This window comes from Thalassophryne amazonica, chromosome 21 (genome assembly GCF_902500255.1).
Source record: "Thalassophryne amazonica chromosome 21, fThaAma1.1, whole genome shotgun sequence".
NCBI lineage: Eukaryota > Metazoa > Chordata > Actinopteri > Batrachoidiformes > Batrachoididae > Thalassophryne > Thalassophryne amazonica.
In genome coordinates this window covers 8,369,654-8,389,779 of record NC_047123.1, presented here as the reverse complement: position 1 = coordinate 8,389,779, position 20,126 = coordinate 8,369,654, and the positions used below count along the sequence as shown (strand labels likewise).

General features: G+C 43.9%; 1 protein-coding gene across 1 annotated transcript in view; it reads right to left on the bottom strand.

Moving 5' to 3' along the window:
• scara5 (scavenger receptor class A, member 5 (putative)) overlaps positions 1-20,126 on the bottom strand; it is a 200,071-nt gene that overhangs the window by 85,543 nt on the left and 94,402 nt on the right. Inside the window, exons 8-9 of the mRNA XM_034162423.1 lie at positions 2,382-2,460; positions 732-862 (exon numbers count right to left, since the gene is read on the bottom strand). Of these exons, the coding sequence (XP_034018314.1) occupies positions 732-862; positions 2,382-2,460 (210 nt within the window). The remainder of the gene's footprint in view (positions 1-731; positions 863-2,381; positions 2,461-20,126) is intronic.

The following is a 20,126-nucleotide window of genomic DNA, read 5'->3' as shown; positions in this document are numbered from 1 at the left end:
GGCTCGGCTTACACTGATTTGCAAGACTGATTGAGAATGAATCTAACTAGAGACATTCATCACGAAATGCCCCACGCGCAGTATTATTTTCCATGCAAAGTGCAGTAATATGTACTTGTATGGGCTGGGTATTTGGTTGAAACCTTATGTGTTTGATGTAAACTGGGATATACAATGAAAAAATTGGAGATTGGCATAATATTTATTTAGAGGATGTGACAAACAGTGACCCTAAAAAGTTGGTCACGGTTGCCAGCCTTCAAAATAAATGCAACCACTGGTGACCTTGAAACAGAGGTCAAGGTCACCGGCGTTCGAACGCATGCGAAGTACTCCTCCAAGGCATGTACCCACCAAATATGAAGTTTTTGCGAGCAATAGGTGCAAAGCTATGTTACGGCGAAGGATTTGACAGTTGTGACCACTGGTGACCTTCAAAAGTAGGTCAAGGTCACTGGCCTTCGAACCCATGTGAAGTACTCCTCCAAGGCATGTACCCAACAAATATGAAGTTTTTGAGAGCAATAGGTGCAAAGCTACATTGCGATGAAATGAATTGCGGCCGGACAGACGGACAGCGCGGGGCATAAAAACAAAAACCAACCCTGCGTTAATATACTGTTTGTTTCCCTAAAACTCGTGTCAGTATCTCTCAGGAAGTCTGTACATACACCTATATTCAACATATGATGCTGTGTTGTGCTGTTTTATAGAAGGTGGTATAGACAAACCTTTCGGCCCAGCAGTTCCACGGTCTCCTTTCTCTCCCTTCGTACCGTCAGCCCCAACTGACCCTTTCACACCTTGAGGACCCTGGTTGCCCCTTTCACCAGGAAATCCTGTAAAACACACAGCCAGCAGCCTAATTTTAATTAGATAACTAACAAGGTAATTTTAGATAACGAGATAATTTTAACTAAATACTTAACGAGATGTAGGTCTGATGGCTTCTTTAGAAAGCAACTATAATGGTTTGTTACCTAGTCTGAAGCAGCTGGGATGAGAACCAGCATCTCCAAACCAGAAGGGTAAAAAACAAGGGTTGAAACTGTTTAATTGCTCCTGCTGGGTTGGGACGGACTTTCTGTTTCTGTGACATAAATACTTTCTGGTGACAGAGGGATATGGAGGCACCAGCTCTACAACTAATGTCCCATTTTAGATGAACAAATCCACATGACTGCAGGTGGACTTAGAGGATTTGGGCGCTTGACATGAAAACTGTAGTACATCGGATGGAAAAAAAAAAAAGATAAATGCATGTGTTGCATTTTGTGCACCTGTTGGGCTCTTGGTGTACAGCAGCTACGTCTAGTAGTTTGCATTAGAAGATGTCAGCTAAGCATCTTTGGACATTTGATTCCGATAACTTGAAAATACTTTCCCTTGGAGGGGGTTGTAGCATGTCCAACTGGTGGGAAACCTCATTGTGGACCCAGAATAATATTAAAGATTTTTATTTTATGTCATGGGAATAACTTGTGACTCATCCAGGAAATACTGCATCTATTCAGATAATAGTAGAACCTGCTACACACTTAAAACCACATTTCCAATAAGCCCCTTTACTTCCTGAAGTCTCCCCTGTCCTGGTATGACTTTATTACAGAGCATAAAATTTTTGGCAAAATTCTTGATAAAATCTGAACCTATTTCATATAAACGTTTTGCTGGAAATGTGATGGCCAAGTTAAAAAAAAGAAGAGAAAATCTCACATACAGTCAATCTTCTGTGTCACTTGTGAATTCTAATGTTAGTTACATTTACAACAGTTTAACATGGTTTTCCAAGTAAAAATGATGAGATGAATGTTTCATAAAAATGTTAAGATATGTTTTGCTCGTTATAAATGGAATTTCCATCAAAAAGCATTCTGATCTTTGAACATTGCGCAAGTGTTCACGCAGTACGTGAAGGTGGAACATTTTAGAATTGTATCCAACCACATTGCAATTACGCTACTGTGCAAGACTTCCCTTGACTTGGACATATGAGTAAAATTAAACTCCAACGCGTTTAACAGAAAGTAATTTGTAAGGTTGTTGGACAGCTGAGATGTTTGTGTAAAGCCTTGTTCTGAAGTTTTAAACATGTGACGTCTTTCAAAACATGGTGGTCAGTTTCTAGAGCACAAAATCTTCTGCATTTGTCTATCTGCGCATACTGCAGGGGACACCTGTGATTCCTCCTCATGGAAGAAACTGTATTTGTCATGGAATTCCCCAAATTAAAACATTGCCAGAAGTTAGAAATAAGGAAACTTTAAAATACAGCAACTTGATTTCAACATGAAGGAAACTTAGTCAGCTTTGTGGGCAACTTAAAGGCACTGCACCTTTACTGTTTATGATTTTTTTTTCTTTTTTTGCAGTGTACCCACCTCTCAGCCAGTGAATCCAGAGCCCCAACCGGCCCCAGTTGTCCAGTGTCCCCCTTCTCTCCTTTTGGCCCTGGAGGTCCTGATCAAAAGAGGGGGAGAGTCACATTTGGCAACCTTGTACAACAACATTTCAGTGCCCCCAGAAGTATTGGAACACTTAGTATTTCACACATTTTAATTTGTTTCTGCCATTTCAAATACAAAAATACAAAAATTAAACATTTCTAAAATGATCTATCAAATCTCTACAACTTCATACAAATGAATTAAAAATATAAAAGCAAAGATGATGGGTTGCATAACTAATGAAACACTTTGGTATAATGCCTGTAAATAGTTTTATTGCCAGTTTTCTTCACACAAGTCAGGGGATGGATACATAAACATAAACATAAACTTAACTTACATAAACATAAACTTCACAAGAGGGGTATCAAACTGCTCTCTGTGCCAGGGAGAGTGCTTGCAAGGATTATTCTTGGGGGTGGACCTGGGTAGGCAGCGCGATTTCTCAGGGGAGATCTGCAACACCACATTAAGACCACATGTGGTGCTGTAGGACATCCAAAAGAAATGCTCTTCTGATCGATTTGACTGTACCATGGGAGGAGGGAATGGAGGAAGGGCATGAAAGAAAGAGGGCAAAATACTCTGGCTTGGTCACAGAATGCAAGGAGAGTGGATGGAGTACAAGACTCTTCCAGTGGAGGTGGGCACAAGAGGGTTTGTGGGTACATGTACCTTATGAAGGAACTGGGACTGAGGGGTAAGGAGGTACACAAAGCTACCAGGGGCTTTCAGAGGCAGTAGAGAAAGAATGTTTTAGCTGTGGTTGAGTAGGCGGAGCAAGGTATGGGGAGCCAGGAATTCCTGAGACAAGCTAGCTATGGGGAGTGACTAGGAGACATCCTTGCTCACTGCCCCGCCACCAGGAGATGTTCTGGGTTAAGGGCAGTGGTGGACATAGTTCTGCTAATTTGCTAACCGCTAGTGAAGCTAACTTTTTTTTTTTTTTTAGGAGATTAGCTGTTCATCTAACTTTGAAAACCATCATCTGAAAAATTAGCTTCCGCTAAATTTAGTTCTGCTAACTTTCAGTCCACTGACATTTTTTTGCTGGCATAGTTAGTAAAGCCGAAGGGTCAAAAACATTTGTAAACCCTAAAATCATACATGTTAGTTTGTATCTGTCACATGTTTTGCCGCAGTCAGGCAGTTGTAAGGAGCTGAGCTAAACCCTACCCCATCAGAAGGGGCCTGGCTGGCAGGCTGCGACAAACAAAAAGCAATTTACTTTCAACATGGAACAGCACATATGTGTGGCAGAAGACATCAAAAGCAAGGCAGTTTGACACAGTTGACGTCAACTGTCATTTTTACAAAGTGAAAATATCGCACATATCTTAATTTTAAAGTAATGCGCTAATTCTGAAGGTTTGAGCATTAACACACACAGATGCCAAATGGCATTATGGGAAAATGAGCCTCCTCTCATCACTGGTTGGTTGGTTTATTTATTTGTAAAAATCAACACACAAGTTACTGTAACGTGTGTTGGTTTTTACAAATCAATGTGTATTTGAAAATGTCATTTTTTTCATTTGTAAAAAATAAGGCATTTGCAAAACTGAAAATTGTGTTGGTTAAGTGTGATTCAGCGCAACAAATAGCAAGTGGGATCGCTGGCTGCTATCCACACTACCATCCAGTAGATGGCAGTGTTCTATGTATTTGACCCAAAATGCATAGAACAATTCCTTACAGCAGTGGGCAGGGCGCACAAAGACACAAGCTTTGACTTGTTGTTTGTGTTGGGTTTGTGATCGCGTTTGATTTTACTCAGAAACGTTGGTGGTGCCTAAACTCAAAACTGGCTTCTCAGTAGCTGCCAGTGTACTGGAGTCAATATTTAAAGTTAGTGGTTAGCGACTAGCTTTAAATTCTGCCAAATTTTTTATCGGTTTATCGGTTTAGCGTTATAAAAGTCAACTTTTCGGTTAGCGGATTAGTGGTTATCGACGCTAACTGTTTGGTTAGCTGTGCCCACCACTGGTTAAGGGTTGAAACATCTATGAATGGTGGTTCCCCCAGCTGATGACCCCACAGCTAGCCTAGTGGGCACTGTTGGAGGTGCAGCAGGTCTACTGTAGAGCCGAGCAGTTGTTACCACCCACCTGTGATATTTAATAGGATTCAGTTCCAGCTACTTGCTGATCAGCAACTGGAACAGTCTGACTTCACACCCAAGAAGTCAACCATCAACCACATTTGAGCTGTGTGAGTACTCATAGAACACAGTGAATACTGGCAGTGCTTCTTTGCTGCTTATGTTGATTTTTGCACAGCGTCTGATTCAGTTGATCGGCCTGTTCTCAGGGACATCCTGAGAATTTGTGGGAACCCCAAGAATCTAGTGGGCATCACAGTCAGCCAGTCTGAAACTGCGAGTGGAGGCAGAGATGAGTTTTTCCCAGTGAAAATATCATGATACCATGATATAAACGTACAAGTAAATATACATATACAGTATGTATGCAATGCTACTTTTGACCATGTATGACTTCACCATATCACTTCTGTGTGACTTCATTATGAAGTCATTCATACCAATCAATCACAAATATTTTGTTGATCAATATATGTTTTAGATCATCCATCTTGACTTTGTTGTTGAGTTCTACAATAAAAACAATACAAACCCCCCCAGTTTTTCCAGACTATCTTTTCCTTAACCTTTCACCAAACTACTCGAACATTAAACCAACTCTAGATATCTACCCAAGTAATATTCCCACCAAGTTTGATACATCTAGGCTTCTTGGTTATTAAGATAAACAAAAATAAAGGTGTTTTTGGACCAATCCAGTGAAAACAATACCCTACTTTGCAACTTCACCTGCATGCTGGGTAATGAAGTGAACTTAGCAAATGCATAAAACAAATGCATCAACTCTACAGCCTTTTTTAGATACTCCCCAAAATAAACCACCTACAAGTATTATTAGTTAAGAGACTAAATACAACCCCTTTGTTCTTTACTTTGTACTACAATCCAGATGAATATTGAACTCACTAGCTGGGTTTCCATTTCAGATTTGTGCAAAACATTAGCAATATTTTCAGAATGTCAACATCCAGAAATGACTACTGTGTTTAGTCCTCTTGCAATATGTCATTTAAGTGATGGCAATTCTGAGAACTGTAATTCCAATGGTCATGGAGACCGAAGAGGAATCCTACAAATATCACAATTTTGCTATCGTTGTTGCCATAAAGTTATCTCTTACAAGGTTTAACAAGCTCTCTATTCCTTCCTCTGACAGTAGGTACTGCGGCATGTATTTTAGAATGTCATGTGACTCTCTCTGTACTTAATGTGATCTGTAAAAGCAGAAAAAGTGTTTCCATTCCAAAAAATAAGGCTTTTCGAATTGCCTCATGCCACCAGAAGCAGCTAGCAGAGAAAAAAAACTTTTTTTCCCGATATTTTAAAGCATTTTTAAAAATAAATGTGTTTCCATTAAGTGTATTTTCAATGTGGTACTTTTAAATTGTGCAATTTGGAGGGTAATGGAAACCTGCCTAGTTGCAAAAGGAAAGAGCGGGACAGAGGGATGGTGGAGAAATAAATATCATCCAGGCTGGGACTTGAACCTGGGGACGCTGGAAACGGCACCCTGCGGTATGTGGCACTGACAATCCACCACCAGCGCACCAAATACATCAAATTAGAAATAAAAAAAGAAAACGATTCATTACAGGTTTTAACTGTCATGGTCGTGTTCTGTCACTTCGGGTAGTACTTCTATTTTGGTGATGCCTGATTTTCTTTATTTTTTGCAACTTTCTTCTGGTTCACATGTTTCTTTGGTTTCCAGTTCATGTGCATGCCTGTTTCCTTGTTAACTGTGTCCTCTTCCTTCCATCACTACAATGCCAGATCGTCTTGCTCCCTCTTGTCATGGTTCATGTTCTGGTGTAAATTTCCCTATCCTTGGTTTTCTATGCATTATATTGCTGGAGTTTTTCTCCTAATGATATCTCCTCTTTGCTCTTTTTCTCCTCATGCTTTTATTTTGACGGTCCCACTCCTAGTGCACATCATTGGCTTTACTTCCTGAGGGCTCTGGTTTCCAGGTTTATGTGCATGTTTATTTTCAAATGAGCTGTACTAAGCACCATTTAACTGACAGTTCCTTCACTCCGGCACCAGAATGTCTCATGTGCAGACGAGCTTTATGGTGTTCATCTCTAGTGTGTTGATCTTGAGTTGCCGATCTCTGGTGCCTTTCTATTTCTTCCAAGTTTACCTTGCTGTCTGTCTACTGGACTTCCAACGTGGTATGTTTGATTCCTGATTACTGACCTACTGTTAAAGATATTGGATTTTCCTGTCACTGCTGCTCTCACGGGCACTGTGCTGATTAAATGGTGCATCAAATTCACACCTGCGTTCATGGTCACATCACCAGCTGCTCATGCTCGGACATTGTTAAGCCCAAATTGCAAACTGCTAATGGCTAACAACCTGCTTCCTGGAAATAAATCCTGTCTGAACTCTTCTGAAGTCTTCAAGCATTATTTCTTCATGTTTGTTTCCTGTTGCCGACCATGGACCATTTAGGAGATGTCACCTACTGAGTGCCATGCATATGTGCATGTTGAGTACAAATATTACATTGCATGAGGCCAAAGGAGTGTTTGATATTTCATTCCTGTTACCGCATAAGTATCGCAATTCTAACTGCACAATCATTATAACATCATCTGGGCAAATACTTCTATATTTAACCTCTGTGCTGTGTTTCCCCCATTGGCTGTGAACTCAGAGTTTCCTGGACAGGAGGCAGGCACTATAACCACAAGACTAAAACCCATGGGCTCTAGCGTCTGTTGCTAGGGAAACTTTTGGCATTGGGGATTGAGGATTACTGACTACATATGCACAACACCTCCTGTTTTTTTCCTTCACATATGCAAAACTACCCTTGTCAAACGTCAGTTACACGGGAATTGTATTTGGATACGAGCTAGACCACAATCCACTGTGTGGCACAGAGAAGCCGACATCTTTGAAATGTCCCACTGCCATTGTAGTCATTGCCTGGTATGATGACCACCTGTGTACTGACCATCTGCTTGTTCTTATGGACTGTCTTCCTGGCTTGTCCTACATGGATACTATCGCCCCGTAGACTGCTTGTTGTATGTTTACTGACCCCTGCCTGCACATTGTCTGAGAATAAAGACCGTTTTACTCACTTTCCTGTGTCAGTCTCTTCTAAAACCATTCCATTATTATGTTGGAACACAAGTTTCTTTGTGTGAAAATGTGCACAGCTCTACAGACATCACTTGTTGATTATGTTATTTTTGCATTCCTGAAGTATTACGATGCCATTTTGTGAAGTGGGTTCTCATTTGTTTATTAGAGTGTGTTTAGTTTAGTGTGTATGTATGTGTGTTTTCACAAGCATGTGCACTTGTTTGTTACCATTACATTATCTATACACTGGCGGGATCGCAAGAGTTTTTTTTTTTAAAGATTTTTGGGATCTAAGCATCATGTTGTAGATGACCACTTGTCAGTGAAGCTTGTAGACTGAAATTCATGTCAAGCAACAATGTACACTGTTGCCATTCAGCACCAAGCCATGAATTCCTGCAGATAATTGCATTATTAATGACATGAAATCCAAGAAGTCACCATACACGCATACACACACTCACACAGTGACATAGCAGCCAACACGAAGAACAGACTGGGACTTACAACCGGTCTGTGGATCGGTCCAGCAGTTTGTTGTACTTGGATGACTCTGGAGAGAGTGAAAACAGCCAAAGAGTGAGAGAGAGAGAGAGAGAGAGAGAGAGAGAACACACAAACCGAGAGCGAGGACTACACACAATTGGAACCACATGTTCCACATTGTGGACCACAACACAGCTTGAGTCCAGCACATGTCCGCTAGTTCTGATACGTTAGAGTTCTTATGTTCTAAACTTGAGAGTTTCTGATGCTGAGAAGCTGCTGAAGTGATCTAAGGTACAGATCTAACAGCTGTTACCAAGAGCTGCTTCACACACGTGCACACACACAGAAATGGAACCGGTAATGGCAGGTCAGACTGTGAAAAAGGTCACACACGTAAATGCATATACGTGTATTTCTATTTTTATGAGATCAAAATGAGAAACAATCTGGTGTAAAACACAGTATAGACTCCTTTACGGTGTCAAATCTCGAGCATAATCACGTTTTCGCATATTTCCTTGTCAGTGTAAACAAGCATTTGCGGCAACTTGTTTGCAACGTTGCGTCATTATCAATCAATCAATTCAATCAATCAATTTTATTTATATAGCGCCAAATCACAACAAACAGTTGCCCCAAGGCGTTTTATATTGTAAGGCAAGGCCATACAATAATTACGTAAAAACCCCAATGGTCAAAACGACCCCCTGTGAGCAAGCACTTGGCGACAGTGGGAAGGAAAAACTCCCTTTAACAGGAAGAAACCTCCAGCAGAACCAGGCTCAGGGAGGGGCAGTCTTCTGCTGGGACTGGTTGGGGCTGAGGGAGAGAACCAGGAAAAAGACATGCTGTGGAGGGGAGCAGAGATCAATCACTAATGATTAAATGCAGAGTGGTGCATACAGAGCAAAAAGAGAAAGAAACACTCAGTGCATCATGGGAACCCCCCAGCAGTCTAAGTCTATAGCAGCACAACTAAGGGATGGTTCAGGGTCACCTGATCCAGCCCTAACTATAAGCTTTAGCAAAAAGGAAAGTTTTAAGCCTAATCTTAAAAGTAGAGAGGGTGTCTGTCTCCCTGATCTGAATTGGGAGCTGGTTCCAGAGGAGAGGAGCCTGAAAGCTGAAGGCTCTGCCTCCCATTCTACTCTTACAAACCCTAGGAACTACAAGTAAGCCTGCAGTCTGAGAGCGAAGCGCTCTATTGGGGTGATATGGTACTATGAGGTCCCTAAGATAAGATGGGACCTGATTATTCAAAACCTTATAAGTAAGAAGAAGAATTTTAAAGCCAATGAAGAGAGGCCAATATGGGTGAGATATGCTCTCTCCTTCTAGTCCCCATTAGTACTCTAGCTGCAGCATTTTGAATTAACTGAAGGCTTTTCAGGGAACTTTTAGGACAACCTGATAATAATGAATTACAATAGTCCAGCCTAGAGGAAATAAATGCATGAATTAGTTTTTCAGCATCACTCTGAGACAAGACCTTTCTAATTTTAGAGATATTGCGTAAATGCAAAAAAGCAGTCCTACATATTTGTTTAATATGCGCATTGAATGACATATCCTGATCAAAAATGACTCCAAGATTTCTCACAGTATTACTAGAGGTCAGGGTAATGCCATCCAGAGTAAGGATCTGGTTAGACCACCATGTTTCTAAGATTTGTGGGGCCAAGTACAATAACTTCAGTTTATCTGAGTTTCAAAGGCAGGAAATTAGAGGTCATCCATGTCTTTATGTCTGTAAGACAATCCTGCAGTTTAGCTAATTGGTGTGTGTCCTCTGGCTTCATGGATAGATAAAGCTGGTATCATCTGCGTAAACAATGAAAATTTAAGCAATGCCATCTAATAATACTGCCTAAGGGAGCATGTATAAAGTGAATAAAATTGGTCCTAGCACAGAACCTTGTGGAACTCCATAATTAACCTTAGTCTGTGAAGAAGATTCCCCATTTACATGAACAAATTGTAATCTATTAGATAAATATGAATCAAACCACCGCAGCGCAGTGCCTTTAATACCTATGGCATGCTCTAATCTCTGTAATAAAATTTTATGGTCAACAGTATCAAAAGCAGCACTGAGGTCTAACAGAACAAGCACAGAGATGAGTCCACTGTCTGAGGCCATAAGAAGATCATTTGTAACTTTCACTAATGCTGTTTCTGTACTATGATGAATTCTAAAACCTGACTGAAACTCTTCAAATAGACCATTCCTCTGCAGATGATCAGTTAGCTGTTTTACAACTACCCTTTCAAGAATTATGGAGGTGAGTTCAACCAAAATATGTACTTAGGAGTTTAACTAAGCTAGGGTTAGGGTTTGTGTGTCAGGAACCAGTTCTTTTCAGGTATCCTGAAGAAATGATTCGATCTATCAACATCAATAGCCTTTTTGTTTAAGGATTCCCTTATCGGTTCTTCAGAGTGGCCATTGTTTTTGGGGGTGTTTGTCAGGAAAATGATAATTTCTCTACATTGATTACAGATCCTGCAGCAGGTCTGTAATCAAGTGTTTCTGCAGCGCGGCTTTGCTTTGAAACTTGAACCAATGAAGCAGTGCTTTGATCTTCGATCTGCTGCTTTGTTGGTTGTTTGTTTTATTCCGCTTTATCTTAATTTTTCCCTGCTAAAACCCTAAAAAGCATATGTCTGTGAGTAATATTTACCTTTTTTTATGTTAAACTGACCTGTTATGATCTTCTGAAACAGTTGATGCATTTTATAACTTAAAACGGGACCAATGCTAACACATTAGCCTGTCTATGGCATTTTCAATGTTAAAGTTAGCATTATGCTGAGCCATTATCAAGCCTCCCTCCCCAGCGTACAAAGTATTCTGGGATACTCTAAAACCATCAATAGGGTTTAATAGTATTGGGCCAATAAGTAGAAAAAAAAAAGATGAATTAATCAATACACCCCAGTGACAAGGGCACTCAGAAAGTGCAATACCCGTGTGTTACACCTTTGACACTGACTTGTGAAAATGAATTAATTGTAGTTCAGTGATATTGTAACATTTGTTTCTGTCTGATCAGTTCATTTTGTCCTTGACTTACACACAACCGTTCTAACATGTTAAAACACATTTATTGCTTGAGACAAACAGTTATCACCTTTCATATATGTCACGTCATGTATCCTTGTTTGACCTTGGCTTGTGACCAAGGCTTTACAAATTTTTATCAAAAAATTCAATTTCAAATGTATTAATTTATATAGCGCCAAATCGCGATGAGGTCACCTCAAGGCGAGTCACAGAACATCATTTAAAAGAGCAGAACAAAATGAATTAGAAGATTAAAAACACAATAAAAGAATAAAAACATAAATAAGTAAAAAGAATAAAAGAAGACCTCCCCCTCTAGCTGCCACCTTATCGTGGTGGGGGAATTTGCGTACCCGGATGATCCTAGGAGCTATGTTGTCGGGGGCTTTGTGCTCCCTGTAGGGGAGGCAAGGCAAACAGGTCCTAGGTGACGGGTCAGACTAAGGGCAGTTCAGAACCTCCATGACCAGTAAAAGATCAAGGACTGAGACGTCGCCCGGTATGGCGGAGCCGGGTCCCACCCTGGAGCCAGGCCTGGGGTTGGGGCTCGCGCGCGACCGCCTGGTGGTCGGGCCTTAGCCCTTGGGGCCCAGCTGGGCTCAGCCCGAAAGAGTGACGTGGGCCCGCCCTCCTGCGGGTTCACCACCTGCAGAGGGGGCCATGTGGGTCGGGTGCAGAGAGGATTGGGTGGCGGTCAAGTCCATGCTCACAGCCCCTGGCTGTTGGGACGTGGAATGTCACCTCGCTAGGGGGGAAGGAGCCTGAGCTTGTGCGGGAGGTTGAGAGATACCGACTAGAGATAGTCGGGCTCTCCTCCACGCACAGCTTGGGCTCTGGTACCCAACTCCTGGACAGGGGCTGGATGCTTCATTTTTCTGGCGTCGCCCACGGGGAGAGCCGGAGAACTGGGGTCGCATTGCTTATTGTTCCCCAGCTCAGTCGCCAAGTGTTGGAGTTCACTCCAGTGAACGAGAGGGTCGCGTCCCTACGCCTTCAGGTCGGGGACAGGTCTATCACTGTTGTCTCAGCCTATGGGCTGAGCAGCAGTGCAGAGTACCCGACCTTCCTGGAGTCCCTGGGAGGGGTACTAGATAGCGCTCCGACTGGGGACTCCATTGTTCTCCTGGGGGATTTCAACGCCCACGTGGGCAGCGACAGTGAGACCTGGATGGTGGTGATCGGAAGCACGGCCTCCCCGATCTGAACCCGAGTGGTGTTCAGTTGTTGGACTTCTAAGCTAGTCACAGTTTGTCCATCACGAACACCATGTTCGAGCACAAGGGTGTCCATAAGTGCACGTGGCACCAGAACACCCTGAGCCGGAGGTTGATGATCGACTTTGTAGTCATATCATCTGACCTTCGGCCACGTGTCTCGGACACTCGAGTGAAGAGAGGGGCAGAGCTGTCGACTGATCACCACCTGGTGGTGAGTTGGATCCGCTGGGAGGGTAGGAAGCTGGTCAGACCTGGCAGGCCCAAACGTATCGTGAGGGTCTGCTGGGAATGACTGGCGGAACCCTCTGTCAGCGAGGTCTTCAACTCCCACCTCCGGGAGAGCTTCTCCCAGATCCCGGGGGAGGTTGGAGACATGGAGTCCGAGTAGACCATGTTCTCCTCCTCCATTGTCAATGCGGCTGCTCGTAGCTGTGGTCGCAAGGTCTCTGGTGCCTGTCGCGGCGGCAATCCCCGAACCTGGTGGTGGACACCGGAAGTAAGGGATGCCGTCAAGCTGAAGATGGAGTCCTACTTATCTTTGTTGGTAGGTGGGACCCCAGAGGCAGCTGACAGGTACTGGCAGGCCAAGCGTGCCGCAGCCCGTGCGGTCGCAGAGGCAAAAACCTGGGTGTGGGAGGAGTTCGGGGAGGCTACGGAGGAGGACTATCGGTCGGCCTCGAAGGGATTCTGGCAAATCGTCCGACGCCTCAAGAGGCGGAAGCAGCTCTCCACCAGCACTGTTTACGGTGCGGTTGGGGAGCTGTTGACCCTGACTGGGGATGTTGTTGGGCGGCGGAAGGAGTACTTCGTGGATCTCCTCAATCCCATTGTCACGTCTTCCGAAGAGGAAGCAGAGACTGGGGACTCAGAGGCGGACTCATCCATTACCCAGGCCGAAGTCACCGAGGTGGTTAGAAAGCTCCTCGGTGGCAAGGCTCCTGGGGTGGATGAAATCCGTCCTGAGTACCTTAAATCTCTGGATGTTGTGGGGCTGTCTTGGCTGACACGCCTCTGCAACATCGCGTGGAGATCGGGGACAGTGGCTCTGGATTGGCAGACCGGGGTGGTGATCCCTCTGTTTAAGAAGGGGGACCGGAGGGTGTGTTCCAACTATAGGGGATCACACTTCTCAGCCTCCCCGGTAAGGTCTATTCCAGAGTACCGAAGAGGAGAATTCGACCGATGGTCAAACCTCGGTTTCAGGAGGAGCAGTGTGGTTTTCATCCTGGCCGCGGCACACTGGACCAGCTCTACACGCTCCATCGGGTGCTTGAGGGTTCATGGGAGTTCGCCCAACCAGTCCACATGTGTTTTGTGGATCTGGAGAAGGCGTTCGACCGTGTCCCTCGGGGCACCCTGTGGGGAGTGCTCTGGGAGTACGGGGTCCGGGGTCCTTTGCTAAGGGCTAGCTGGTCCCTGTACGACTGCAGCAGGAGCTTGGTTTGCATTGCCGGTAGTAAGTCAAACCTGTTTCCAGTGCACGTTGGCCTCCACCAGGGCTACCCTTTGTCACCAGTTCTGTTCATTATTTTATGGACAGAATTTCTAGGCGCAGCCAGGGTGTAGAGGGGGTCTGGTTTGGGAACCAGAGAATCTCATCTCTGCTGTTTGCGGATGATGTGATTCTGTTGGCTTTGTCAAATCAGGACCTTCAGCGTGCACTGGGGTGGTTTGCAGCAGAGTGTGAAGCGTCCGGGATGAAAATCAGCACCTCCAAATCCGAGGCCATGGTTCTCGACCAGAAAAAGGTGCTTTGCCCTCTTCAGGTTGGTGGAGTGTCCTTGCCTCAAGTGGAGAAGTTTAAGTATCTCGGGGTCTTGTTCACGAGTGAGGGACGGATGGAGCGTGAGATCGATAGACGGATCTGTGCAGCATCTGCAGTGATGCGGTCGCTGTATTGGACCGTCGTGGTGAAGAGAGAGCTGAGTAGGGGGGCAAAGCTCTCGATTTACCGATCGATCTACGTTCCGATCCTCACCTATGGTCATGAGATTTGGCTCATGACCGAAAGAATGAGATCGCGAGTACAAGCGGCCGAGATGAGTTTCCTCCGCAGGGTGGCTGGGCGCTCCCTTAGAGATAGGGTGAGGAGCTCGGCCACTCGGGAGGAGCTCGGAGTCAAGCCGCTGCTCCTCCACGTCGAAAGGAGTCAGTTGAGGTGGCTCGGGCATCTTTTCCGGATGCCCCCTGGACGCCTCGCTGGAGAGGTGTTCCGGGCACGTCCCACTGGGAGGAGGCCCCGGGGAAGACTCAGGACATGCTGGAGGGACTACATCTCTCGGCTGGCTTGGGAACGCCTTGGGTTTCCCCCAGAGGAGCTGGGGGAAGTGTGTGTGGATCGGGAGGTCTGGGCACCTTTGCTTGAGCTGCTGCCCCCGCGACCCGACTCCGGATAAAGTGGAAGAAAATGGATGGATGGATGGATAAAAGAAGACACACAGTAACATAAAATACTAGTGATAAAACAGGGAAAAAAATGTGTCTCCACAGAGTCTGATTGACGGATTTGCATGGGCAGATCATTTTACAGAGCTGGGGCACGGTAAGAAAATGCTCTGTAACCCATTGACTTTTTATTCACCCTAGGGACACACAGCAGACCTGCACCCTTTGAATGCAGGGCCCGAGCCGGTACATAGGGCTCAGCCAGGTCAGCCAAGCAGGGAGGTGCCAGTCTGTGAACAATTTTGTAGGCCAGTAACAACACCTTAAAGTGCGATCTCAGAGAGACTGGAAGCCAATGAAGGGATGCCAAAACCGGTGTAATGTGGTCAAACCTTCTGCTTCATGTCAGAAGTCTGGGAGCAGCATTTTGAACCAGTTGAAGACCCCTAATGCTGGACTGAGGTAAACTAGAAAACACAGCATTGCAATAGTCCAATCTGGAAGAGATAAAAGCATGAATCAGAGTCTCAGCATCAGCCATAGACAGGATGGGATGAATCTTCCCTATATTTCGCAGATGGAAGAAAGCAGTCCTCGTAATGTCTCTAATGTGGAGGTCAAAGGACAACGTAGGATCAAAAATGAGCCCAAGGTTTCTCACTTTGCCCGTATGATGTACAACACATGAACCTAAGCTAAGCGCTAGTTGATTAAATTTATGCTGATGTCTTGCTGGACCAAGAACCATCATTTCAGTCTTGTCAGAGTTTAAAAGTAGAAAGTTACTAGACATCGAACTTCTCACTGCTGCAAGGCAATCTTCTAAAGATTTTATGTGGACAAGATTACCAATAGTTATCGGAATGTACAATTGAGTATCATCAGCATACCAATGAAAGGCAATCCCAAAACACCACAGTATATTCCCAAAGGGTGCTATGTAAAGGGAAAAAAACAGGGGACCTAAAATGGTTCCCTGCGGAACCCCAAACTTCATGCCCCTAAGATCAGAGGTGGTGCCATTGCGCAAAACACAGTGAGAATGACCAGACAGATACAATGTCAACCACACAAGAGCACTTCCAGTAATCCCGGAATGATTCTCCAACCTATCAAGTACAATATGATGATCCACGGTATCAAATGCAACACTGACATCCAACAGCACCAAGACTGTTGTGGTATCCAAGTCCACTGCTCGCAGTAGATCATTCACTACTTTAGGGCCCTGTCCCACTTGCGTTTAGGAGGATTTGCGCATGGATTGCGCACAAAATTGGCTCATATTCGCTTAACATCCTCAGTATGCGTGAAACATGCTTGTATGAGTTGGCTGACACCCGCACACATCTGCAATTATCTGCAGAGGCACGTTTTTCCATTGCCAGGATTTTTGGGCTGCACAAAATTTTGGCTGCGGATGACATCCGCCTTACATACGCCATACATACTCAATACATACACAATACATACTCAATCTATGCGCTGTATATTCACCGTCATCTGCTGATATCCGAAACTGACAGGGCTTTGTGGCTTGGCAGCGGACTGGGACAGTGTGTAAAATGGATATTTTGCGTGGCCATCATGTCCACATCACAGACTAAAATAAGTTGTAGCGACTGCATACAAACTGGCCACGAATAAAGCAATTTTATTACGTCTGCTTTGCATCTGATTTGCGGTGGATGCTAATCAGATGCGCTGTGTTCACAGCTGGACGCCGTTCTTTGTTTCACCGGCTGCCGCACGCTCTGCGCTGGACGCTGCCTATATAAAATAATTATTTAATGGTGGATTAATCATTTTATTCTGCAAACTGGCTGTTGAAAACGGCTCTAATCACCTCCTGAATCACAGAGGAAGCTGCAGCTGGGCCATAACACCTCAATGTGAGCCCCCACCTCAACAGCTGGGAGGTGGGGGCTCACATTGAGGCTGGACCAAGGTATGCTGAGATATGCTCAACGTAATATCTTCCATTTTCTTCTCGAAATCATTCAGGAAGTACTATGATGAGAAAGGAGAATGACTAACAGGTGACCATGAATGAGAAATGCTATTGTATCAAACAAAAACTTATGATTATGCTTGTTTTTATTGATCAAATCAGAGTAATAGGCCTGTTTCATAGCCAATAGTGCATGCTAATAATCTAAAATAGCTTGTTCCACCTAGCCATGCAAGGTGGAACACATCTAATTTGGAACTTCACCATTTCCGTTCCAACCCTCTAACCTTCTGCCTAAGGTCGCACAAGTAACCACTGAACCAAGGCGACTGTGCCTTGGGAAGACATGGCCTTAGTAGAGGAGGCGTAATCTTATCAAGTGTGGTTTTAGCGCTGAATCCAAGCTATCCACAAGACTGTCTACTGACTGAACATTCACCAAACTTGACTTATTAAGATCGAAGCATTAATTAATGGTAGGGCTTCCTTGAGCAGCCTGGTAGGAATGGGGTCTAATAGACATGTTGATGGTTTGGAGGAAGTGACTAATGAAAGTAACTCAGACAGAACAATCGGAGAGAAAGAGTCTAACCAAATACCAGCATTACTGAAAGCAATCAAACATAAAGATATGTCTTTGGGATGGTTATGAATAATTTTTTCTCTAATAGTTAAAATTTTATTTGCAAAGAAAGTCATGAAGTCATTACTAGTTAAAGTTAAAGGAATACTCAGCTCAATAGAGCTTTGACTCTTTGTCAGCCTGGCTACAGTGCTGAAAAGAAACCTGGGGTAGTTGTTATTTTCTTCAATTAGTGATGAATAGTAAGATGTCCTAGCTTTACGGAGGGCTTTTTTTATAGAGCAACAGACTCTTTTTCCAGGCTAAATGAAGATCTTCTAAATTAGTGAGACGCCATTTCCTCTCCAGCTTACGGGTTATCTGCTTTAAGCTGCGAGTTTGTGAGTTATACCACGGAGTCAGGCACTTCTGATTTAAGGCTCTCTTTTTCAGAGGAGCTACAGCATCCAAAGTTGTGCTCAATGAGGATGTAAAGCTATTGACGAGATAATCTATCTCACTCAGAGTTTAGGTAGCTACTCTGCACTGTGTTGGTATATGGCATTGAAGAACATAACAAAGAAGGAATCATATCCTTAAACCTAGTTACAGCGCTTTCAGAAAGACTTCTACTGTAATGAAACTTATTCCCCACTGCTAGGTAGTCCATTAAAGTAAATGTAAATGTTATTTACATTTGGGGAGTGGGGAAAAATTTTAGAGATGTGAATGGGTTGGTGGTGTAGAGGTGGCTTCTGTTTAGAACTATGCTTCTTCCTCACAGTCACCCAGCCGGCCTGCTTTCCCGGCTGCTCGGGATCTGCTGGGGGACAGCTAACGGCGGCTAAGCTACCTTGGTCCGCACCAACTACAGGGGCCGGGCTAGCTGTAGGATTTTCCAAGATGCAGAGCCGAGTCTCCAATTCACCCAGCCTGGCCTCCAAAGCTACGAACAAGCTACACTTATTACAAGTACCATTACTGCTAAAGGAGGCAGAGGAAAAACTAAACATTTCACACCCAGCACAGAAAAGTGGGGGAGAGACAGGAGAAGCCGCCATGCTAAACCGGCTAAGAGCTAATAGCTGCGCTAAGCTAGCGGATTCCTAAAAACACACAAAGTGGAGAATGTGAAAATAATTTAGAGGTGATTCAGCAGAGAGGGTGCTTTAGTTAAGGCACGTGAAGATTACACTGAAATAAATCGTTATCTAGTTATCTAGATCAATCTAACTACGCAGATTAAACAGCTAACAGATACAGCAAAACACCGCTGTGCTCCGGAACAGGAAGTGATACAATACCGCAGTGAGAGCCAACCACCAGTAGAGTGCAGTTTCACAACTGCAAGGAATGGTGTGTGAGCCCAGATGTCAATATTCGTGACAGTGAAGCCACATACCAGAACCAAATCCAGGGTATTTCCACTGAATTGAACCCTGAATGTTTTGCTGGAATCCCAATGCATCCACAATTTCCATAAATGATTTCCAAAGGGGATCAGAGAGCTTATTTATATGAATGTTAAAGTCACTAATAATCAAGATGTTATCTGCACTAGTTGACAGACTAGAGATGAACGTACCAAATTCATCTAAAAATCATCAGAATATCATCAGAATATGGGCCAGGAGGCCTATAGACATTGACAATATAACTGATTTCTATTTTTATGACCCTGGCTCAAATGCTCAAATGAATTATATTCATGAGCCAGGATAAATGAGACCCAGGCTAAAGATCTCGGTGTGGAAGACAATATGATTGTTCGGAACCCAGAGAAGCAAGCCCAAGTTCTTAGAGTGCCACTGATGCAAATCAATCCGGCGAAGACATGGATGGCTGAGCCGACAGTCCTCGGAACCGACCACCAGCATCACGCAGGCTTTGAATGGATCCACAAGGTGCCAGGGCACCGCATCCTGGACCGGGGGCTGGAGATCCAGCAGCGTTTGGCGACCATACACCTGCAGTTACTCAGATTCAAAAACAATAAAATAACAGACTGGAGAGCTACAGAAGAACAGCCACACACAATGGTGCCATCTTGGCACTCCTCCTCCAAAAAACCCATCAAAAACCAAATTACTTGTCCTTGACTGACCAAAACTCAACCAAAACTCTGAGTTATGTTGGACAGATGGACAGACAGCAGGGCCCCAAAACCTCTTTGCGTGCTACCGGATGATGGTGTAACATCAACAGTCCTCGTCTGTCCATCATTTATATTTGCCATAACACCAGTGCTGATCTTTGCTGTGACGCAACTAATAATGTTCTGGAACTTTCTCAGTCATGTGCAGCTGATGGGAATACTTTTGCAGTGGAATGTCAGTCTTTCAAATTCTAATTTTAAGTACTGGCTGTTCTTTCATGATAGCATTTCACAACACAATCAAGCATTTTTTGTGATCACATTCAAGTTATTTAAAAGACAGACTGCTAAAACCCAACTGCAGGAAAAATCACAGCAGTTTGATCAGATTTACGAGTATGAATGGCTTCTTACAGCCGCGACATTAACCCTCATCAGTTCACATAATCTGTACACCCGCGATCCAAGCAGAGTCCAGCAGCACTTCTTGTTTTTAATACTGTTAACATTTTTGCTATTTAGGCTGTTCTTACAGCTATCTGTAATATGACTAGATAGAGTCATTTTGCAGCCATTCTGGGGAAAACAAAAAACAAAAACAAAATAAACTTTAGTATCTGGCTAATAATCCACATTTCATTTGAAATAACTGATATTTTTTTCTTTTCTATTCATGACTTTTCAGTACAAAATGTTATTACCTACTTTTACTTACT